This window comes from Quercus suber, unplaced genomic scaffold (assembly GCF_002906115.3).
Source record: "Quercus suber isolate HL8 unplaced genomic scaffold, Cork oak 2.0 scaffold_304, whole genome shotgun sequence".
Lineage (NCBI taxonomy): Eukaryota > Viridiplantae > Streptophyta > Magnoliopsida > Fagales > Fagaceae > Quercus > Quercus suber.
This window is the reverse complement of record NW_027069760.1, coordinates 731,655-752,629: the sequence shown is the minus strand read 5'-3', so window position 1 is coordinate 752,629 and position 20,975 is coordinate 731,655. Positions and strand designations below refer to the sequence as shown.

Sequence of the window (20,975 nt, the reverse complement as noted above, 5' to 3'; positions counted from 1 at the left end):
TAACAGAATTTCTCACTGCCCCTGATGTTTCCCTTTCTTCTTTGACTTTCATTCTTCTCGTTCTTTTCTTTGAACTTAGAAGTTCCTTCTCGTTCCTTTCTCTGAGCTTAGAAGAGGCCTATCTCTAGGAAGGGTACTGGGCATTTAGAGGGCTACGAACACAGCCTAGTTGACAGCCATGAGGGCCAACAGTTGGGCTTGAAAGTGGGCTTCGAGGCCAATGAGGGGCGCTTGGATTTAACTAGGGTTGCATTGATGTATGGAACTCAGTGATCCAAGTCAACCCGATGCGGTTGCCGGATTGAATCCAAGAGATGATGAAGCAGATGAAAGAGTTGGGTTGGGGCTCAATTTGGATTCTAAGTTTTGATGGAATCTTTCTCTAATTGGAAGTAGTTGTTAATATATTGCATACTTCCAAGAGAGAAGTTGTAATTGCATTCTTCCAAGAGAGTAGAAGTAATTGCATACTTCCAACAGAGGTTTAGAATTAGAGTTTTTTGTATTGCTTTGGAAATTTTTGTGTTCAAATTTTAATTTAGAATTTGAAATTTTCTTTCTTGTTTTGAACTAGTAAACAAATATATTTTCGATGTAATGGAATTTTGGGTTGCTGCTAGCTTCGTGTATACTTTGTGTTTTCTCTCTTTATGATATCAATATAATGAATTTTGAGTTGCTGCTAGTTAGCATTTTTGTGCCTTTCTTGCATTTGACAAATTTTGTTGATGAACAGAAAGTTTAAAAAATTATTCCTCATATATGATTATATTTAGTGCAACATTGAGGCCAAAATCAGAAAAGTCTAGATAACATTCTTGATGAACAGAAAGTTTAAATCATTCTCAGATGTAGTTTCATGATCTTCCCTATTCTCTTCCCCATCTCCTTCTACATTCTCACAAGGCATGGCAACTACAAGTAACATTTCATCATTCTCTACATAAAATATGATTCTATTAGTTAGCTATCCAACATGTAACTCATTCATACATACGACTTCCTCATCTCCAATAACAAATCTAAAGCCTTGCTCTAAATTACCCCTAGGGATCAAGTAATGAAACTTTGTAATAGTAGGTGCCCTTAATTGAACACACATGCCATGTATTTCAAAGTAGCTCAAACCGTTAGGATCACAATCTTTGACTAAATTCAATTTCCCACCTTAATAAGGTAGTTTTGGTTCCAACACAAGAGTAACACCACTATGAATCTCAAGTGTAAATAACAAATCAATGGTCTTCAAATAAATGAATTCTCTTGGTTGTCTTTGAATACTTGAATTTGGATGAAATGCCTTAATTCCAAATCTATAAATTTTAAAATTCCTTGTTTGGGCATGTCTTATACCTTTAATAATTTGAAATTATAAACTTAATTTCTATTGAAATACGTCTTAAAGATTTCTAAAATTTCAAGGGTTTAGAAAGTATTTCAAATCTAAAGATTTCAAGGTTTAAATTTTTTGGTGGATTTGTCAATTCCAAATCCTTAACGTTTTTTAAACTATCCAAATAAGCTATTTGGATTTTAATCATTAAAATCCAAATTCGCACCACAAGTTTCACCTTATAGATAGATTAACAACAGCATAGACAATGATAGTAGAAAAAACAATAATATATACCATGTTAAAGACTAGCAGAAAATTGAAACTTATAAGCACAAAGCAGCTAGAGGACTAACAGACAATTGAAGCTTATGAGCACATAGCAGCATGAGGACAAACCTTAAACCTAGGCCTGGGGAGATATAGAACATCAGGGACCACAATCAAAACATGCAAGCACAGCAAAACGATTCCAAAAAAACAACTCCAAACCCTAAAAATTCCAAGACAAAATCGCAGCTTTTACAAAGCAAAAACATTCTTCGGTAACATAGTCATCATGGTATCTAAACGGCTCTTAGGGTGTGTTTGGTAGAGTGGATTTTAGGGAGGATAGGAAAAAAAAAATGAGAAAATGAGGAGGGAAAACTTTTTGGAGGGTATTTGGTTGGGAGGGAGAGAGGGGAAAATAATGGTGGGGCTCAGGTGTTTTCTTCCCAAATCCACCAAAAAGTTTTCTCTCCAAAATGAGGAGAAAACTTAGTGGAGGAAGTGTGCTTATTAAATGACAAAAATGTCTATGTGCACTTGCACATGGTCTCACTTTTCCATTATTCTACTATTTTCTATCCTCTCACTTTTTCATCCCTCCAACTAAACGGACTCTTAAACATTAGGATTATAAGGTTGGAAAAGAAAATGAAAACCAAAAGTCATTTCTTTTGAAATCTTTACCCAAATTTTAAAAATAAAAAATTACAAACAAAATCACCAATTTCACATGTAACCCACATCAATTTTCACACAATTGAAAACCCTAGGTAAGGAACATACTATGCTATAGTGTCACAAACAACAATGGGATCTAGGATCTCGCTACTCACCAATAGAAATCCCAAAATCTTTTGTTAAAGAAACAATCTTAACACTTCAATCAAACGAATTTTTTGAGAATAATCTTTGATCAAACATAAATTTAACATTTTGGAGTATTTTATTGTTTGTTTAGTGGTCAATAGTAAAGTGGGTTATGACTACATAACAGAATTAACCTCAGGTTGATAAACATTCTTAATCACATATACACAGTGTAATAGCCCCAAATTAGAAGTGGGACAAAAAATTGTTTCGGGTCCAAAATATATTAAAAAATTGCTCTTGATTTGAAGAGGAAGATACGAACACCCTCCCACAGTCCCACCACATGCTGTAGTTTAAAACAAATGTCTTTAATATTTTATTATTATACACTTCAAAATGTTAAAAATTGGCATTTTTATTTTTTGTATTAAGCCCATGTGAGGTGAGGGAGCGCCTGCGGCCCTTCTCCATTTAGATCTCTCATATAATGATTTTTTTTAGTATTTTGCACAATAATCGTCCCCTTACTTTAATGTAAAACAGACATCATAAGCTTTACTAGAATAGAGAGATTATTAGAAGTCAATACACAAGAAATCCCAGAAGTAGAAAAGTATTAGTAGAAATTATCAGAGCCAATGTTGAAATTGCATGAAAATTGGTGACATAATGGGAATCATTGCAAAGATCAAAATTCAAAACTCATTGCCTCTAGCCACGATTAATGTCACTTTTCAGGAAAATTACACCCTTAATTAATTGATTTTTCTATTTATATTCATTTTTTATTCTTGTTATAACTTTTAATTTAAAATTCAAAGTAATGTCATGTCTCTAGGACGTCTCCTAGAGATTGTAATTTTATTTTGTAATTTTCTTAATTTTACATATTAGGTAATTTTCCCAATTTTCTAACCTAATTTCGTGCCTAATGCAAATTAGAGTTTTTAGGTGGTTCTTGAAGGCCTTAGGAATGCAGTTGGTAGCCCTAGGGTTCTTTTATATCTATTTAAGAGCATTGTAGCCTCAAAGGCAATGCATATTTCAATTTTATAAAAATTTAGAGACCTTTCTTCTTTATTTTCTAGTGGATTCCAGGAGCTCTCTTTGCGGATTCAAGAAACTCCTTATGGATTCAAGGGCTATTTTCTTAAAGACATGTGTATTCTATTTATTGTGGCTTTCGGCCTGCATCATACTCTTTTCTACTAGTTGCTAAAATGAATACCTTGCTAGAATCATTTGTTGAAGCCTAATAGTATTGCCATCAGAATTATATATATTAGTCACAAAATGAAAATACAGCATGGATGGGATTTTCTTTCTCCTTTTTTTTTTTTTTTTTTTTTTCATAATCTTCAATTTTATTCAAACTGAAAAGAAAGAACTACAGTAGACCTCACAAGCAGTCCATAAGACCTTTGGAAGGCTGAGTTTATTAAAACAAAATGACTCAAATGGTCTAAGGGAGAATTCAGCAGCCGCATGAGCAACCGAGTTACATTCTCTTTTGACCCAACATAAAATACAACTAAGAAAAGATTCTTTGACACATAAAATGTTGCTAATTATATTGGCAATAGACCAGTCAGGGGAGCAGTCAAAGGAAGCAAGAGGATCAAGCAAGCTTTCACATCACCCTCATGGATGGGTTTTTCTTGATTGCACTTCCACCCGCTCAAATAGAACCTACGTTTAGGTATTCAAAACATTTCACACTTTCAGATATGAAATGTTTCACGTGATGTCCATAATTTCACATCAAGTGTCTACATTTTACACATAACGTGGAAGAGAGTAAACATTGTTATATGTGAAATAGGTCAAAGCACTTGAGACATTTTGTTCTTAAGTTAACCAGCCTTTTAATTAACTCTATATAATAAGCATAAGGGGTGCGATCAGGACTAAGATAAACTTGAAAAGAACACTCTTTAATCCTAATTCCGTGACATGAACACGTTTTATTTTTGCTTCCACCCTCCTTTTGTCCTTAAACAGAAGAAGAGGGACACTTCTTGATTCTGGCCAAGCAATTATCTACTGGCCTTGTATGTGGTAAGTACATCGCTGGGGATCCAGGATTAAGCCGTTCAAGCCTGTACCACGATAAAACAAAAAGAAAGGTTAGAAGATGAAGAAATATTTGGCAAATGCTTGTACATGCATACTACTAGATCACACAGAAAAAAATTCTCCCTTGTTTTTTTTTTCTTAATTCTTGTTTCACACAGTGACACACTGCGTGCAAACAAAAATGCTTGTGCATGTATACTGCTAAATTACACACACAAAAAATGTTTTTTTTTTTTTTTTTTTTCAGTTTTGACCTGAAGCAACTTAATAGGACATCTAGAGATCTATTTTTCTGATTTCTGAACTCATACATCTAGAATTGAATTATGTACTATGTACAGATACATATGCTGGAGGTGTATGAGATGCTGCACTTTCTGGTATGAGCACTTTAATGCAGTCGATGAGTTTGATAATCCTAGTGGTTAGATTGGTTCCTTAAATTCCAAAATTTTGAAGTTTTCTTCTATCATCTCAGCCACCAAACAACATTTTGTTTCATTCTCAAGCCTTTAAAGATGGATTTTATTTTATCCATAACTAATCCTCTGTTTCTGTCAAATTAAAGAACAATCATTGACATGTTACTTAGGAATTTAAAGTAGCATAAAAGAAGAAAAGAAGGTAAACTAACTGGTAATTAAGGAGAAAATGGTGAAGGAAAATAGAAATTTCCAGCTTAGCAAGATCATTTCCCGGGCACAATCTAGTTCCTGCTCCAAAGGGAAGGAAGGTTCCTGCTTTGGGTGTAAAGTTCTGCATTCAATATAAAGCAAATCAGGATACTTATGAAAGCACATTCTTAAACATATATCATGCATGCTACAAAAGACATGTATCTGTATATTTGAAGAGGGTGAGGTGGGGGGGGAGAAGATGATGCTTTACTTACATCCCATCTGGAAGGCTTAAATTCCTTTGGATTCTCATAAATTTCAGGATCTAGGTGAACACTCCTAAACCACACTAGGACTCTCCAACCTTTGGGAATGGTATAACCTGAAAAACTTCTCATTAATAAATCATAACATATTGTTTAGTTGCTACAAATGAATGCACAAGTCATCTTTATACATCTATAGTCATATTTTTCTTTCTATATTCACTTGTTATGCAAGCACAAGATCTCATAGCCATATCTTACAAAAAAGAATGAAAATCCACTGCATAGACTGACCTGCTAAATTGACATCTTTTTTTGCCTCTCGGAAAACTGTTAGGGAAAACGTTATCACACGAAGTGTTTCGTCAATCACCTGCCAAAGTTTTAAAATCATAAGATGAAAAGGAGGAAAACAACTTGGGGCATACCAAGGGAAAATGAATTTTATCACATGGATTTTGTACCTTAGAAAGATATTCCATTTCTCGAATTTCTTTCAGTGTCAACCCCTTCTGCTCTGGTGGCCTCTTCCTTACGATTTCCTCTTGCTCTTTCTGCAGTTGTGTGGAAACAGAATTTGAAAAAAAAAAAAAAAAAAAAAACTCAAGCCACAATGAGTAGAACTCTGATAAAAAAAGATAAGGGTGGAGAAAAAAAATATATAAAGAGATTAATTGGGCTAGAGAAATCAGTGAAATGCTTGTAACACTCCATGTGTTGTTTTTCTTGTTTTCTTGGGACATCAAATTTCCAATCCATTCATCCTCTCAACAGCTTGTCCAGGCAAACTGAGAAAAAACTTGGCCCGGTTTAATATTTTGACAGCATAACCTAAGTGCCGGTGTTTCCCATCCGGTTGCCACAGCTTCAGATCACTGCCCTATAATCTTGGATACTTGTTTGGAAAAGCAGCATTATGTCAGACCTTTCATATTTTTAATTGCCTGGATTTGGGATTGCTCTTGCAAAGAGGTTGTAAAAAAGGCCTGGAATTTTAGCTTTGCAGGATTGCCAAGTTTCATTTTAATGGATAACTTCAAGTGGCAAGGAAAGAGCTCAGCGATTGGAACAAGCAAAGTTTTGGGTTATGCCAATTTAAAATCAAGGAACTCATGAATAAAATTCAAGAACTTAACCAAAAAAAATTGCATATTCATGCCAATGGAGTTCCTAATGGAAAGTTTAAGACTTTCTCCAAAATTGACTCCAATCTTTTGACACGTACATCTCTGATTCCTAAGACAGCTGTTCCTACTCATCTCCAATTTTGTCTCCTACAGTCCTTAGTGACACATGCAGTACATGATCATGCAATGAATTACTACAAACTTGCCCATTTTAGTTAATCAAAAGACTATGTGCTATGATGCAGTAAACACAATTTCTCAATGTTGACAAGGTCATAAGTGGAATGCAGGTGGACGTAAAGTCTAATATGAAACTCATGAGTGATGAATTAAGGTTGCACTTGACTTGCCAAAGTGGTGTAAATTCTCGGAGTCACCAACTTTTCAGACATTGATTTTAAGAACTAGATGTTGATGCTAATGAGCAATATTTAAACTCTAATACCTTTGCCTTTAGAAGATATTCTGGGTGCTGGTTTAGGAAAATGGTAGCCCACATTGCTGTATGTCCTGATGACTCATGACCTGCATTCAAGTACATCACTAGAATATCTATGATGTCCTCATCGGTCAATTTTCTACCATTTTCGTCTTCAACATCTATCAAAGCGTCCATCATATCTTTCTTCTTTGTGGGAACAGAAACCTTCTTTTGATTTCTTCTATCCTCCACAATCGATTGAAATGTAGCCACAAGATTCTTTCGAGCCTGAAATAGCCATAAGTCAATTTGAGTTACTACACAAAACAAAACAAATGGCTTCACAAGTAAGCCAAATTTGCATATCTATTTATTCACTCCAATGTTTAATCATGTTCCATTTTTTATCCATGGTTCAAACATGTGCATGTGATCATACATATGCATAAACTTGTCTACCATGGAAAACATAAAATTAAGCCCAAGATTATCTTTGAATCCTATTGTGTCTATTTTGGATTGGCTGAAAATAGAACTGAAAAATGTTACTTGGACTCACCTTGAGTGCTTTATGATAAGCAAATCCTGGAATATTAATTGCCATGGCTCTAACTCCATAATTAAGTGTTGTATATTCCCTCTCCAAGGCCGTCATTACTGGCTCACTCTCTGAGCTAAGAAAAATGTACATAATTATCCTAAAAGTAAGCTTCCTAAGTTCAGTCAAGAACTCAATTTCTCCCATTGTTGTCCATTTGTCCAAGGAAGATGTTACAATTTCTTCAATGTATTTAGTGTACATTGACAATGCCTCATAACCATTGACTGGAGCAGCTGTTAGCCGCCGGAGACGCTTATGCTCTTCAAAAGAAATGCCAATAAATGACTTCTTTCCAATGAGTGCAACAGTGGACTTAGGCCAACCAGGTTTAAAGCAATCATCATCTGTCAATACTCTTCTGCATGCTTCAGGTGAGGTAACTATGACACTTGGATTCCCAAACATGAAGACCTTGTAGATTCCAGTCCGTCCAAATCTGCATATTGTTGATAGAAACATGGTTGTGTCATTTTGTGAACTGAAAATGACTACATTTGACAATTTCTACAGACTTTTTAACTTTTAAAAGACAATCCAAATCTTCAAGCAAAGTTAACCATGCTACTAAAAGGCGGGGCATGAAGCAATCTACCAATCACATCGAATTTAGTATCCATTTGAAAATATCAACTAATAATTCTAATAGTGCCATGATTATAATAAATCATTATTATAGATTTTCCTGCCTCCAAATTATGAGTACCAAATAGATTATCAGGCCATAATCATGTTTTTTTGTTTGTTTGCTTGTTTTAATCAATCCTTGCTCCTAGTTCAGATTCACTTTAGGAGATTTAACTTAAGAGTTGTGGTATGGACTATAGGTGGTGCCTACTTGACACTAAGGGTACCAATGTGTGAGTCTTGGATGTATATTCTTTTTCTGCTAGGGTATATATTTTGGCTAAATCTTGTTACATAATCCTCATTGCACATTCCCTATACAATCTATGAAATTATGTTTCAAAAACACGATCTCAGCCCACGTGGTAGTGTGTGCACGGTGAATGTGCAATAACTTGTATGATAATCATTACCCACAAATTTTTAACATCTCAAAGATGTATTATATTTTCCATGCATCTTCTTGTTCATGAACTGTCAAACACTCTTGAAGCAAAGGTAGAATGACTTGATTTACATGAGGATAAAGCTGTAAAAGAGATGATTCTCTTTTTCTTTTTGTAAAGAGGAAGATCAGCTGTCATGATCCTATTTACCCATTTAGGAATAAAAAATAAAGTTGATCAAATGGATTTGATCAACAACCTGAACTCAACCTTTGGTCCAATGATTTTAGAATGCTACAGATAATTTCATAATTGTCAACCGAATCACTTCACTTTTATGCAGATATGATTGGCTTTGATTTTATGCTTCCATTAAAAGTGCATTATTTGCTTTTCAACTTTAAAAATGGAAGAGCATTAGATAAATAAAATAGACCGTTTAGCACTAAAATGTTAAATGGTTGGGAAATTTGTTGCCCAGTTTTTCTTTTTGTGCCTCTTTTTCTCTCTAACACTTAATGGACAAAGCATGTGTTAAATTGAAGGCCATCAAACTAAAATTAGAAGAACAAAAAAGGATGTGGGTCCTCCTCTCCTATTTTTAGTGTTTCAAAATGATTGCACTTTCCTAACTTAGTAGAGTAGGTCAAGTTTATGAGACAACATGGGACCTAGATGATAAGTTAGAGCAACTATTATTAGTAAAGGCTTCCACTATACAGCTATTCCACCAACTTACCAAGTTATGCAAACATCAAGAACTTCATTCCAAAATCAAGAAAAACCTCCTTTACCAAATTCCCATATCTCAATTAACAGAGAAAAATATGTTATCCCATCAGACCCAAACTCTCCAAATTCCATGAATTCTAGGAGTTTATCATTGTGGTGAAGTGTTGTTTCTTACACCCTCTTCATTATGTTTTTGGTCTTAACACCCTCTTGTATTGCACACTTCTAGAAGCACCCAATTATATTGAACATTTTTTACAAGCACGTCAAATTAGAAATTGTAAATGGGGTACACCAAACGCTATATTCACACATTTCATATCTGAAATCTTTTCATAATACCTTTTGATTACACTTTTACAAACACATCAAATTTGAAAGTGTAAATGGGGTATACCAAACACTTCATTCACATATTTCATATCTGAAATCTTTTCATAATACCATTTGATTACGACAACAAGGGGTAGAGAATTGGAACTCAAATTCTTTCGTGAAATAATAGGTAATGAATACAAGAGGGTCCATATAATGTTTGACAATTTTTCATAAAGAAAAAAGTATGTGAAACTTTGGGCGTTTCAATATAAAATGGGCCCATCATGAGATAGCCACCTGATGACGCAGAATAAAAATGAAAGAAGCGGCTTGAAATTAACGGCCGAAAAAGGCCCAAAACAAACATTTTGGGGGTTGAATCATAATTTTGGCATTGACACACAAACCAGACGGTGAAATTTGGAGCATTCCATCGTCGATGATGGCGCCCCGCCACATCATAGATTTTTCCATATTTTAATGCAAAGTATATATATTTATATATATATAATCTATGTTTTTTACAAGGTATAATATAAATTATTGATAAATAGTGTACTTATAATAAGACACTGAAAATGACAAAAATAAGCCAGCACTCCCTCTAGGATGAACCGTTTTGGACCTTTTGGTGTCGTGTTGTGATCCATAAGTGCATGGGATAAAGAGTAGGGCCTATTTGGATAGTGGGGGAGGGGAGGGAGTTTTCCGGCCAACTCTACTTTACTTTCTTCCTCATTCCCTCTCCTTTAATCGAAATAGATCCTTAAAAACTCTTTAACACTATCAATAGACTAATTCCCTCTCCTTTAATCGAAACAGATCCTTAAAAATTCTTTAACACTATCAATAGACTATATGCAAGCGCATTTGGTAATTCAAAAATGTTAACACTTGCTGACGTAACACGTCAGATGGGATAAAGAGTTAAGGCCCATTTAGATTGTGAGAGATAGAGTTTTCCGGCCAACTCTACTTTACTTTCCTCCTCTTTCATTCTCTTTTAATCGAAACGAATCCTTAAAGACTCCTTAACATTACAAATAAACTATATGCAAGAACATTTGATAATTCAAAAATGTTGACACACACTAACGTAGCATGTTAGATTATTAGTAATAGATTAAAAAAAATAATGTTAACAATACACTCAAATAAAAACAAGTGAAAACTTGCTAATACAAATAAGTGGCATGACTCGTTCAAACTCTGTATGATATAACATGTTCCAACTGCTAAGTACAAAATTGCCCTCATATGTTTATGGTGCAGTATTGCACTACTCCTGGCACTTTAGCATAGAACTCATTGAGCAGAGAGAGAGAGAGAGATGGCAAAGCAGTTTAATTTGGTACATGTTAGCCTGAATAACGATAAACTAGAACATGGCTTAATATTCTAGAGGAGAGTCGCTATCTTTCTCCATGGTAGATCTTATCATGAATTTAATTAGCCGTACTCATTTTATCAAAGAAAAATGGAAAGAACACTGGCTAGAGAGAGAGAGAGAGAGAGAGACCTGGAAACAAGGGAGGAGACGAAAGAGTCAGGGTCTTTGGACTTGAAGGCAGAGAGGAAGGACCACATGTTCCCTATGAAGGGCCAACCCATATCACCTGGAGGAAGAGAGTACTGCTTTTCTCCCAATTGGGTTTCGTACAGCCACCAATTTGCATTCTTCACAACCCATCTCAGGACCACCAAAACTCCAAATATGCCCAGCAAGACGTTGCAGATAGGACCCAACTCCATTAATACTTAGCTAGCTCGCTTCTTCTTCTTGTACTTTTTTTTTTGCTTTTGTTTTTTGTGAGTAAACTTAGATAGCTAGCACAACCAGTGCTACTAACTATCACCACCAATATTTTCTGGTACTCTCCGAGCGAGTGAGGACTCACAAGCAAGCACACGTATCCCTCTCAGCTTCTTTGTTTCTGCAAATTCCCTCTCTATTTCTTTCCATATGTGAGTCTCAAGTGAATATATATACTGTATTATAGACTGAATAAAATAAAATAAAAAATTCTTCCATCAAAAAAAAAAAAAATTATAGAATATTAAGTCCGTAGAAGGCTGGTGTAGAAAAAAGAAAAAGAAAAATACAAACACTAAATACAGACAAATTAATTCTTTTCCTTGCCACTATGCACGAAGGTATCGTGTTGTGATTGAATACAAATCTTTTGTATTATTTTTTTTATATTTCACTTTATATTCTATTAATTACAATTTATTTTGTATTCTTTCCGTTTTAGTTTATTTGTCTTCTATTTCATTTTAAGATGTTCCAAAATATTATTTTGTTTCTAAAAATAAAAGTAATTAATTTATTAATGTTCCTGTTATACCCTTACTTTATTTTCAAAACTATTTGAAAAGAAAACTAACATGTATTTAAAAAAATCAATCAAATTGGCGCATCTTTTTAGTTATTAAGAATAACTCTTTTTAAAAAAGAGCTAATAAATTTATTTAATGGTAGTTTTATAAAATTATACATTTTTATAAAGCAGACAAGAAAATAAATGATGTTTTCTTAAAAATTTTGACTTTTTAAATAGGACAAACAAATTGAAACGGGTGGAGTATTTGTTTAACCTTTCCTTATAAAATAACCAAAGTTTAAAATAGAAAAAAAAATATTAGTAAAATATAAAATAGAACATAAAATATGGTACAAAGAATTTGTATTTGTTGTGATTAGTATGCAATAAAAGTGAAGTTAATAATTATTATGCGTGCAAGTTATGTTGCGCACAATTGTAAAAAAAAAGTTATGAAATTTGTTGAATGTGAACAATTGTTAATTGAAAAAAAAAAAAAAAAAAGTGGAGGAAGGGAGGCTAGGAATGGTTCACGGTGGGCTTTCGTCAAGTTCTACAAATTGAGAGATCAGGCCGGCATTTTTTTTTTTTTTTGGGTTATTTGCTTTTTGTGCTTTTTAAAATGATTCTAAACCGTCGTTATATATGAATATTCTTTATAGTCACAACAAGATTAACAAAATATTTACAACTATGTAATGAACATGTTGTTAACGGTAAATAATGAATTGATGTTAATGGTAAAGTGCAAACGAGATGCAATAAAAACATATCAATTTAAATTTTGTGACACAAAAATTGTGTTGACAGTGCACTCAAAAAATAAAATAAAAAAGTGTAAATAAATTTTCTCTATCTCTCTCTCATTGCTCAGAGCATGCACACGATTTGATGTATTTTCGTTTTTCGTAACAGCACATGACAAAGCAAACAAAAGAAGTAAATACATTCATAGGGAAGACAAATTTCGATACAATAAAAAACAACCATGTATGTATTTGGGCTTAACCGTATTATATTAACCAGCTGCAGATCCATACAACGCGTGATAATAGACGTGGACTAATAGGGAGTCGAATAGACAATACTTGGAGTGAGTAAAAATTACTTCAAGTATTGTCTATTTTAAAAAAATAAAAATAAAAATTTCAAGTATTTTTTATCTTTTTATTTATACAAATATATCTTTTTTTATTAATATTTTTTTAAGGTAAACAATATTCTTTTAACTTTTGCATAGTGTGTTATATTTGCCTAATATACAACTAAATTCTATAAGTTTCAAATTTATTATTCAATTTCTCACATTTTAAAGAATAGGGAAGTTATCATAATAACTAAAATTCATCACATTACAATGTTATCTTAACTAAAATTAAAATGTAACCAAAGGAATAAAAGATTGATTTTATAATAATTTATTTCTTAAACAATTGGTAAGCATATTTAAATTCATAGCCATATAGATTGAGTTTTGATATAAACTCAAATTCCTATTTCCAAAAAATAAAAATAAGTATTAATCCAAATCAAAATTCAACCAACGTTATAAAAGAGAAAGAGAAGACTTTGTGACAGGAAATGAAAAAACAAAATACCAACACATGTATACTTGAGAGAGAGAGAGAGAGAGAGAGAGAGAGAGAGAGAGAGAGAGAGAGAGAGAGAGAGAGAGAGAGAGAGAGAGAGAGAGAGAGAGAGTACTCACTGTCTTTTTGTGGGAAATATATGGTATGAATTGAATGAGAGAAATGATATCAAATTTATACAAAATAAAATAGGGAGAAAAAGAGTCAAAATCTAAGAAAGAGGAAATGATGAAGGGAGTGTAACAGAAAAGTAGAGAGTAGTTAGGAGTTAGAAAATGCAAAAAGGAAGGGGAAAGATTGGAAGAATTGTAACAATAGATGTGGACTAATAGGGAGTTGAATAGTTTTTATTTATTTTTAGAATAGATAGAATAAAAATTTAAAAATAGAAAAGAAGAGGTAGAAAATAAGTGGATGATGTAGTCACAAATGTGGCTTACTAAAAGCGTAACAACGATAAATACTATACTTCAGCTTTTAGTTATATAGAGATATAGATTACCGCATCAAAAGAAAAAAAAAAAATCATTTTCATTTAATGTGTGGCTTCACTCACACATGTATATCCAATAATATTCTCATCGCATGTGAATCTTTGTCTCTCAATGGACGTTTGGAACACTATTTAGGCCAATAAACGAGTCCTACTTGCTCCCTATTACTTATGAGATTTTTCCATCACCAACGTGTCATCCATGTGCCTCTTGTACACCCCATCCATAAGAACCGACTAGTATGTACATATTAATGGGAACCTCCCATCATACCGTGATTTTGTACATTTATAGATAATTGGTTAAAATTAATAGCAAGCCGTTTTAGGGTCTAAATAGAACCAATAGTGACAAAGTGACAAGCATAAGGATACGTGTATTGCTTTAAAAATATACTAGCCTCATCACATGCACAAAATTTTTATTTTTTTTATTTTTTGGGTTTACACGTTTTACTCATGGTAGTTTTATTTTAAGAAAAAGTTGTATTAGTACTTGACTACTATTGTGAGAGAGAAATTTGGAGATGGAAAAAAAAAAAAAAAAAAAACAATTTAGTGACAAAAATAATTGGTACATTTGTGGAAAAAAAAAAGTAGTTTTGTTTTTATATTTTTTCTAAAAGAAGAAGTTGTATTAGTACTTAACAACTAATGTGAGAGAGAAATGTGGAGGTGGGAGAAAAAACTGTTTTTTTTTTTTTTTTAAGCAAAAAAGTAGGAGTTTTTAAATTACTAATTTTACATGTCTAACCCTACGATTTAAGCCTTAGAAACGGATGAATTTGAGGGTATTTGGGCATCTAAATTGAGGATTTCAAATAGAGGATGCCTTTTAAATGGTAGAATAGATGTATCCGCAATTTAGTTAAATGATTTTCTTGTAGGATTTAAAAATAAGTTTCAATTTCAATTTCTTGATGAAATAACCTAAAAAACCTCTTAATTAACTTGGCTCTATATCTATCTATACTATCTAGTAGCCTCATAACAAGCGCTTTGTGCATGCGATAAGACTTTTTTTTATTTTTTATTTTTGGTCTAGTGTCATAATTTTTTTTTTTAATAATTTAGATAAGTTTGTTTTAAAGACATGGATTAGTAGGAGAGTATCCTATTTTGTAGGAATTTTAAATGAAGTTGGAGATATATTTTTGCCGGGTCATCCTTAAGCTTTTCCCCTATTAAACGTAAGGTTTAGAGGTATTTCTGAACAATATAAAAGTCTAGTCCAAAGAGGAGAACCCTCTTATAAATAGTATAGATAAGAGAATTCTCCTCTTTAGACTGGACTTTTATGAGGTTAAAAATATCTCTAAACTTTACGTTTAAAAAAAAAATTTGAAAATGACCCAGTAAAAATATATCTCTAACTCCATTTAAAATGCCTACAAAATACGACACTATCCTACTAATCTACATCTTTAAAACATACTTGTACATAAAAAATTTTAAAAAGAAAAAAGAAAAATAATGACACCAGACAAAAAAAAAAAAAAGTCTTATTACATACACAAAGCGCGTGTGATAAAACTAGTATATATATGCGCATGTAAAAAATGTTTCAACTAGAATAATTAAGGGATAGATCTTTTTTCTTTTTTTTAAATGGGTAGTACTAAAAATGCATATGGCCTCTTGAATGATTTTACTTTATTATAAAAAAATTAAAAATTAAAAACCTAAATTATAGCCTTTTCATGCATACTATGCAAGTGTCCTACATGCGTGGCACTTACATAACACGCATTGCATTTTAAGCAGGTGTCACACATGTGGTACTGTCATACATACAGCAATATGATGGCTTACAAATGGTTCAACAAAACGGCAATGGCGATTGGGTTCTATCAGGTATTGTCATCATCATCTCTTTCCTCTGTTTTTTGTTCTGAGTATTCTGAAAAGCTATTTTTTTAAATTCAAATTTGAAGATCTTTTCCACCATTTGTATCCTATACTCTGTTTGGGATTCTTTTTTAGCTGTCTATATATTCTGTCAAAGTTCATTGTAATAATATGTACCTCTTTAGAATTCAGATCAATAAAAATCTAGTAAAAAATTCTCGTAATTCAACTAATTAACTTTTTTTAATGTATCCATAACATTCAAGATTCAAATCCCTCCCTCGCTCCCATTATAATTATTAAATTTTTTTTATTTAATAAAAAATCAAAATATATATCTAAAAAAACAGAGAAAACAATGGGCTTTCAAAAATGTGACTTTCAAATGTCAAAGTGTCTGATGTTAAGTTTAAAAGCCATTTCTTTGGCTCCAAAAAAAAAAAAAAAAAAAAAAAAAAAAAACCACGGGTCATATGTAATACACATGATTATTTTGGTTAATTGAATTAAGTGAGTTACATGAATTACACATAACAAGAACTAATATCATCTTCTGATTGATGATTGGAGCCTTGGCCTCATAGGCGAAGCAAGGGGAGGCCATGGCCCCCTTGATTCTCCAAAAATGCCCCTCCCCCTCTATTTAATGTTAAAATTTTAAAATATTGAGTAAATTTTAGATGATTTCCTCTTTCATTTTTTTTAAAAAAAGTATAAATGCTCTCTAATTTATTGTTGTCTCCTTTATTTTCTTTTTAATATTGACTTTTTCGTCGTATATAAGTTATTAATTTTAGTAGCATTTAAAGTATAAGTTAATAAAAATATATAAGTAAATCTCTTTAGCAAAAGATTTTTGTTGTTTTCCAAAAATAGAGTCATACGCCTTTATATAAAGAGTTAAAGCTATCGGTATACAAAGATACATTTGGCTTGGCCTCTCTTGAGAAAATTTTCTGCCTCCGCCACTGCTTGGGCTCTTAACTTGTTTGGAGTCAAACTTTGTCCAAATTATAGGAAAAGGTTTGGCTTTGACCACTAATATAAAAATCACATGTGTCTCATCATGTGCAATATATATAATTTACTTGGTTTAGTTAAGTGAACTATGTGCATACACATGACAAGTACTAATAATTTCTTCAGGGTGCATTTCAAACATGCAAGGAAAGATTATATAAAACAAATAAATTCAAAGAAAACATATTATAGCAAAGTTGATTGTATAACATGTGAAAAAAAAAAATCAGTTTGATAAAAATAATAATTTTGCCCAATCTAGTTTCGGGGTGCATTTTCTTTGTAATCCATGGGTGCCCCATTTATTAAAAACTATGAAGTGCAACTCTACAACTAACCTAGTGAAAAGTGATTATTAGGGGAAAAACGAGTATTACTTTACAATTATGGGAATGTGTTAAATATTCAAACTTACCTAACTTGTGAGCTGGCCTCCATTATGTGTTAATTGGTCATGTTTAAATAAATACATTATTAAAAGGTCCATAATCCTAAACCTAAACATACACAATACATACAATTCATTTAATAAATTAACACACAAAACATGTCAAGTATCACATAACAACATAACATGAAACATATTAAAACCAAATCAAACAGATTATTATTAAAAAGGAAAAGCTAACCATTAAATCAAACATGCAAGAAAATACTCCATAAAACAAATAAATTCAAAAAAAAAAAAAAATGATGATGCCGAAAATCATCAGTAAACCACACAACACTCACGTGCTCAAAACAAGGTCTGTGAAACAACAACAAAGAAAACTCGAGGAGAGTACTGGTGTGGTACCGGCCTATAACCCTCTGAAGGTTAAGTCAGAATTTTTTCACAACTCTAGAGTGCTAGAACTGGGATAAATTATGCATACCTCGGTTTGTGAGGGTCTCGGGGTTTTTATATTAATTAGGGCTACATCCGTGCGTTCATCCAAAAGGTGTTTCCTTGTAGGAGAGATATTCTTTAATTTGTGTATTTTATGGAGTTCTTTCCTTATAGGATTCTCTTGATTAGGGTTGAGCATGGTGCACAAGATATTTCCTTATATGCTTCTGCATTTAGGCCAAGTAAGGCCATGTCAGACTCTTCAGAGATTCAATTCCTCCCTTCAACTTCCTTCCGTCGGCTTCTTACCTTCGTCTACACATTCCAGTCGTCACCTTTAGATGTTTGACACTCTAAAGATGAAGTCATCGACTTTATGATGGGGCCGTTGATCTTATCTTGTCGTTGCTCGGGCTATGGACATGTGGGTGAGGCCACCAACTTTGCCTAATATGGGCGAGTTTAACAGTGCTACAAAATTTCCCTTATTAGAAAACATATTATAGCAAAGTTTATTAAATAAAATAAAAGAAATAACTAATTAACCTAAAAATGGCCAAACAAAATCATATAATATGTGAAAAAGAATCAATTTGATAAAAATAAGAATTTTGCCCAATTTGGGTTCGAGGTGAGTACGCAGACTCGACCTTGCATATGCAGCCTCAATGATGATTACACATCCTTGGCACGTAATCATGATTATTACATATCAGATTAAATCAATTGCATATGTAAGTCTAAACCAAAGAGAAGTACAAAGGAAACACCAAAACTAAATAAAAACTACATCATGGACATATTAAAGTCATCAAACAAATATCACATTATTTAACCAAATCAAATAAGAATATTCAAGGTAACATCAAACAAGAAGCATGATAATCTAATATAAGAACGAAATAAAAACACAAAATCATTAAGAACTAAATATAATCAACTCATAATAGATTAGAACAAATCATATTAAGCCTATAATCACCATGTCAAATAAATATACTAAATCAAATAAACAATATCATATTATTCAAGTAAAAGAAAAGCCATGGAAGATGACTTACTTTGCTTGAAGATTACTGATTTGAAGTTTAGTTTACCGACCCCTCAATGCCTACAACTCAAAGGCTAGATTGAGAGAACAAAGAGAATTAAAGAACACAATAGAATTTAGTAATCACAACTTAAGAACAAACTTAAATTGAAAAAAGGTTTTAAAATGAAATTGAGAGCAAGTTTATGCCTTATGTCTGTACTAGAGAGAAGTTTTTTAATACAGAAAAATATGCAAAGGTACTGTGTAAGAGATTAGAAGAGAGAATTAGGGTTTTAGAAACATGGAGGCACTCTCTCTAGTTAGGTTTTTGAATGCAAGCGTAAGGTGAGTATATATATGAGTAAACTATGGTTTTCGGAGCCTTTTAGAAGGTTTTGGACGTTCCTAAGGGTCCGAGGGCAGCCCAACCCGAAGATTGAAGCTTTGGGGCCATAAATATGAAAAAATAGGTCCTAAAAGTGAGGCTGCATATGTTCGATGAATAACCTTTGTTCCAATGGTATCTAAGAATTTTCTTCTAATCTAACAGGTCATATATTCTCTCTTAAGACATCCAAAAGATTATTCACTTTACACTAGTGCTAACTAGTATTCCCTAACAATCGAGTCAGATTATACTAATTGTGGCAGGGAATGTCAATGTATATAATGCGTGTCCCATGAGTTTAAGTGTCAATTCGTATTAAACAAACAAGAAAACAAATGTCCTCCAAAAAGATGATATGATTTCTACATGGAGGAATCTTTTCTAATTTCCAGATTTGATGCTTACAAAGGTATGAATGCTTTACATGGTGCTACCGTTGCCATGTACCTTTCATTGCTTCCACTGCCTTCCACTAACTAAAATATCTTACAAAATTTTCACTCATAAAATGCCTTTGACCTTTTCTTGTAGTTTCTTACAGACAAAGTGTGTGCCTAGTTTCAAGCTCAAAACATTATAAATGGCAGTGTATATAAAGCTTTAATCTTTCAGAGGTAATAATGGGTTCAGAACTGTAAGTCAGTATGTATTAATCCGTGGGCCTCTCAACAAACTTCCAACTCTCTCAACCATCAGCCAGTGGCGGAGTCAGGATTGAGTTGAGGGGGGCGCAAAATATGTACTTGATATATGCACATCATGTGAATATATAATGTTGGAAACCAATTTTGAAATTTTAAAATTATTCATTTGGATACTGAGTGATATTTTAATGTAATTATGTAAACACCTTCACAAAAACAAAGCATATTCAAATGTTCATCATATTCTACTTATCTAGTAAATTTATGTTACTTTTTATTATTTATACACAAATTTTTATAAAGTTGAATAAATTATTACAAAAAAATTGAGATCATATTATCATTTTTAGATTATCTTAAAGCAACCAATAATGTTTTGCTTCCCTAATATGTTGTATATATATTTAGTTTCTAAACCGTAATAGAAATTGACTATTTTCAAAATTTTAATATATAATTAATGTAATGACTCAATCTGGATTGGACCCAGAATAGGGATGGGTTTCTAACCCAACAAACCCAAACAATAAATTTGTAAAGAGTGGGTGTAAGAACTAGTTCTGTTCTGTGGGAAAAATCATCATATTAACTGAATAAAGAACATTCAATATCAACAAACTGGGAAACATTGTCCTCATCTTGGTTTTTAGGGGTTTTTGGGATTTTTTCTTCTTTGTTCTTAGGGTTACGACTTTTTTTAGTCTTTTTTCTTTTCTGGGTCTTTTTTGATCCCCTTCTTTCAGGCCACCTTCCCCTATTATATATCACGACCCTTATATCATTTTCACCATACACGTGTAAGTCAGTCTCTAGGAACTCCTTCCTGTCCCATCCAACACCTCCCAGAACCTTCAATCAACAGCCATAAAGATGCTTGATTACTGTTCAGGTATCACCTCCACATTAATGCGACTAGAGAGTTAGCTGGGAAGCATTTAATGTGAAGGTAACAGCTTTAGAAGATATTTGTTATCTCTCTTTGCTCCTCCCTTATCCCATATTCATTTCTTAGTTACAATACAACTTTGCAGCATATCCAAAATAGTAAGATAGTTACATCAACCTCGGATCATTGTTTTCGAGATGGACTTTATCCTCGGACGCGTTTGGACTATTATATATAATTTCCATCTCTTTTTCTTGTACTATTCCCACCGTGTCTTTATTTAACCATCCTCGGATAGATGANTATATATATATATATATATATATATATATATATTTTT

The 20,975-nt window shown here is 32.6% G+C and overlaps 1 protein-coding gene and 1 long non-coding RNA gene across 2 annotated transcripts; both read right to left on the bottom strand.

Moving 5' to 3' along the window:
• Nucleotides 1-3,820: 3,820 nt before the first annotated feature.
• On the bottom strand, nt 3,821-11,570 carry LOC111998301 (ent-kaurenoic acid oxidase 2). Its single transcript, XM_024030402.2, has 8 exons — nt 11,101-11,570; nt 7,480-7,957; nt 6,945-7,208; nt 5,837-5,926; nt 5,667-5,745; nt 5,382-5,488; nt 5,124-5,245; nt 3,821-4,512 (listed from the first exon to the last, which is right to left on the bottom strand). The coding sequence occupies exons 1-8, from the start codon at nt 11,331-11,333 to the stop codon at nt 4,407-4,409; spliced, it is 1,479 nt and encodes a 492-aa protein (XP_023886170.1). The 5' UTR covers nt 11,334-11,570; the 3' UTR covers nt 3,821-4,406.
• A 5,869-nt stretch (nt 11,571-17,439) lies between these two features.
• On the bottom strand, nt 17,440-19,314 carry LOC136071350 (uncharacterized). Its single transcript, XR_010632636.1, has 2 exons — nt 18,746-19,314; nt 17,440-18,155 (listed from the first exon to the last, which is right to left on the bottom strand). It is a non-coding gene; the product is annotated as an uncharacterized LOC136071350 (long non-coding RNA).
• Nucleotides 19,315-20,975: the final 1,661 nt, after the last annotated feature.

Bases quoted from the DNA above. Each gene is read 5' to 3' on its own strand.
- LOC111998301 (XM_024030402.2), bottom strand. From the start codon at position 11,333: ATGGAGTTGGGTCCTATCTGCAACGTCTTGCTGGGCATATTTGGAGTT. The intron at 7,958-11,100 runs GTCTCTCTCTCT...AACAATATGCAG, and splicing joins GTCTCCTCCCTTGTTTCCAG to ATTTGGACGGACTGGAATCT. The intron at 5,746-5,836 runs GTACAAAATCCA...AAACTTTGGCAG, and splicing joins AAATGGAATATCTTTCTAAG to GTGATTGACGAAACACTTCG.